The following is a 3,406-nucleotide window of genomic DNA, read 5'->3' as shown; positions in this document are numbered from 1 at the left end:
GACTTTTTATGGCGGCTTCAGTTCATACTTTTCCAGAATCCACTTGTCCATTATTGCAGATTCTGAATTAATGACATAATGAAAAATAACAGTGAAAATTTCAGGCTTTTATTTTTAACAGTTTCTGACAAATTGTCATTCAAACAGCCTCAAATTTAAATTTGTGAAAAACCTGCTGAAAGCGGGTCGACGGGCAACTTAACAAAAATCCTGGAAAGTAAAACTATCAAGCAAAAAATTCACAGATACTATTGTAAATATTTTATAGTTTATAGTTTAAAGCAAATCAGAAGCAGTTGAGCAGAAGGTTCCTGATGATTTGAGATGGAACAACACGTTGGTGGTTAAGTCAATGGACAAATGATATATTATGAATGATACTGAAATACATGAACACTGTTCCAGTCAATTCTGGTTTGTCTTAAACACACCAACTATGGTTCGAGGTCATTAACCTCCGCAAAAGTCTTTGTCATGGTGTTCATGCTAGCTAAAAGCCCACAATGCTCTCTACTGCCCAACAGTCCAACTGACCACCTCCTCTGGTTGCCACAGTATTAAACAGTAAGGGGCTCCACCTGGTGGAACAACCAGGTACTACAGCTGATCTACATTACCAGAAGTGTGAAGTGAATGAAGTGGATATGAGGCAGCACCTTATACTGATGTCTACATATTATGGATATTTTACTACAACATTATATTTCAACTTACCTCTCATAGTTCTTCTGATATATCGGAACCACCCAATCTTCCAACATATCAGAAATGTAGCTAAAACTGTTGAGAATACAACCAAATCGCAGACACCAGCACCAGCAATTACTCCAACACATTTTGTTTTCATGCTGTCACCTGTAACACAGAAATTTAACAGTCACAAACTAAACAAAGTGAAATGATCTGCTAAATTTTATGTAAAATCCAAGACATGAACATCTGAAAGACCAAACTTACGACAGATGTGTACGTGAATGTGACCTTCAGTCATGTGGTGGGGTTCCTGCTGAGTAACTACACAGCAGAAGTTGCTGGTTTTGGTCACATTAGTTTGGAGGGTCAGAGCTGGAGGACAGTGGGGATCATCTGAGTCCTCAAGCTTCTCCTCAGCAGGAAGGATGATTCCATCGCTGTCATGCCACACAATCTGTGTTTTCGGAAAAGCCCTACGAACCTCACACTGCAGCAGCGCCCAGTCTGGTGTAATGCTAAGAATCATGACACGTGGCTTCGGAGACACACCTGTAAATATAATAAAAACAATAAGTTCATATAACATTTGATTAGTATCAAAAACTGTGCACTTACAAAACATGTGTGTGTACATGACAGGTGAGCAGAAAACTGTGTCCACAAGCAGAAAATCACCCTTGCGAGGGACAACTTCTGCACAAGAACAATCCAACAAGCAGTAGTGTAGTGTTAGAGGGTGGGGTGGACCGTTGAGCCACAAGTTGGAGGATGTCAGGATGTTGTTGTAGATGAGCTGTAGTAGCTGGTTATACCCTCTCACTGTTTAATACCGGAGAGACCAAAAGACGTCAATGGTTAAAGTTGACTAGTTGTAAATAAGTTACAGATATCTACAATGACTTCTTTATATCACTTAATCAAACTAGAAGATTAGTGACAACTTAATTACACATATCTGTCACAGAATGCAAACAGAAGTCAATAGTCTGGTTGATTAGTTGTAATTAAATCACAGATATGTACAATGGACGTCTTCACCACTACAAAATCATTGGTTGATATCAAGTATTATGAGAAATGAATCCATCCATCCATTATCTATACACTGCTTAATCCTCACTGGGGTCGCGCGGGGGCTGGAGTCTATCCCAGCTGACTTAGGGTGAAGGCAGAGGACACCCTGGACAGGTTGAGAAATGAATGATGTTTGTATTTGAGTTTGAATAGAAGTCAGTCGTTAGAGTTCACTAGTTGTGTTTAAGTTATAGATATCTACAATTTCTGCTAGAAATTAATCAGTTCTTAACATCAACAACAAACATTTAGACTCGTGAGAAATGAAACACAGAGATCTGCCATTAAGTTTCAACAGAAGTTAATGGTAAAAGCTGTGATAAACTTACAGACATCTACAATGGACATTTCCACTGATATCAAGAATTAACATTTTGACTTGTCAGAAATTATTCATATACGTGTGTCAATGACTTTGAATAGAAGTCAATGGTTCAAGTTTGCTAGTTGTGACTAAATTACAGTCATCTGTCACGGACACTTTCACTACTACAAAATGATTTATTGATAATAAGCATTAACATTTTGACTAGAGAGAAATACATTATAAATATTTGTAACTGAGCTTCAGTAGAAGTCAATGGTTAAAGTTATTACGTTAAAGGCATCTACAAGAAGCATTTTCAATAGCAAGAAATCATTTGTTGATATCAGGAATTAACATCTTGATGAGTGACAAATACGTTATTAATATCTGTAATTGTGTTTGAATAGAAGTCAATGGTAAAAACTGACTAGATGTAATTAAGTTATAGACATCTACAATGAACATTTTTAATTCTACGAAATCAGTTGTGGATTGGAGGAATTAACATCTTGACACGTGAAATGAATGACGGACATCGATCACAGTGTTTGAATAGAAGTCAACGGTAAAAACTGACTGTTTGCAATGAAGAGAACATTTTGACTCGCGAGAACTGAAATACTGTAAATATCAGGAAATAGAATTGCTTCTCGTCAGAATTACATTTTGGATTTATTGGAAGTCTGACCAGTCAAAAAACAACCGTTAACATCCACAACTGCTATTACTGCTGCTGATTATACGTTTGAAGGGCTCCCAGATGTGACCAACCGTTCACAAGAATCAAACCTGTCAACAAGTAACTCACCAACAAGAAGCTCAATGTGGAATCTTTGTTGTTGGATATGCGGGAAATAACAGGTGTAGCTTCCACTGTCAGACGGTCGTGTGTTTCTGATGATGATGGAGGCGTTGCCGTTAATTAGTTCATCTGGAAAATGAGACACTCGTCCTTTGAACTGCTCGTCTTGACCTGGATGTCCGCTATTGGAATGAGTGCCGGCGTTGTACAGAAACACCTCCTGTCGATCATCTTTCATCCAGTCAAACAGAGCCAGTTCGATGTTCTTATTGTTGAGGGAACACGGTAAAACGACGTCACTGCCGGCCATCACCATCCGTTTGACGACACCTTTTGAAAGATAAAAGCACATTTAAATTTCCACATTTACATGAACAGTCATCGGGTTAAAGCAGGAAAAACACAACTGTAACACCTGCCACCGGCATTAAGGTGATAAAGACCTTCATTCATCGTGAAGGAAATTCTTGTGCCAGATAGAAAAGCCATCAGACATAAGTAGGGTACAGTGGTAACATAAAAATAACCAC

At 38.3% G+C, this 3,406-nt stretch overlaps 1 protein-coding gene across 4 annotated transcripts in view; it reads right to left on the bottom strand.

Moving 5' to 3' along the window:
* Nucleotides 1–425: 425 nt before the first annotated feature.
* LOC103375728 (CD276 antigen-like) overlaps nucleotides 426–3,406 on the bottom strand; it is a 10,040-nt gene continuing 7,059 nt past the window's right edge. For 2 of the 4 annotated variants that reach the window (XM_008306042.1, XM_008306044.1), the window contains exons 2-4: nucleotides 2,883–3,206; nucleotides 958–1,242; nucleotides 426–855 (exon numbers count right to left, since the gene is read on the bottom strand). In XM_008306042.1, coding sequence (XP_008304264.1) covers nucleotides 677–855; nucleotides 958–1,242; nucleotides 2,883–3,206 — 788 coding nt within the window. In that variant the 3' untranslated portion in view covers nucleotides 426–676. Of the gene's footprint in view, nucleotides 856–957; nucleotides 1,243–2,882; nucleotides 3,210–3,406 lie in introns of all 4 variants that reach the window. The other 2 variants (XM_008306041.1, XM_008306043.1) reach the window with 2 other exon arrangements.

Source organism: Stegastes partitus, unplaced genomic scaffold (assembly GCF_000690725.1).
Source record: "Stegastes partitus isolate 25-593 unplaced genomic scaffold, Stegastes_partitus-1.0.2 Scaffold2825, whole genome shotgun sequence".
Classification (NCBI taxonomy): domain Eukaryota; kingdom Metazoa; phylum Chordata; class Actinopteri; family Pomacentridae; genus Stegastes; species Stegastes partitus.
Note: the sequence above shows the minus strand (reverse complement) of the source record. Positions and strands in the feature narration are given on the sequence as shown.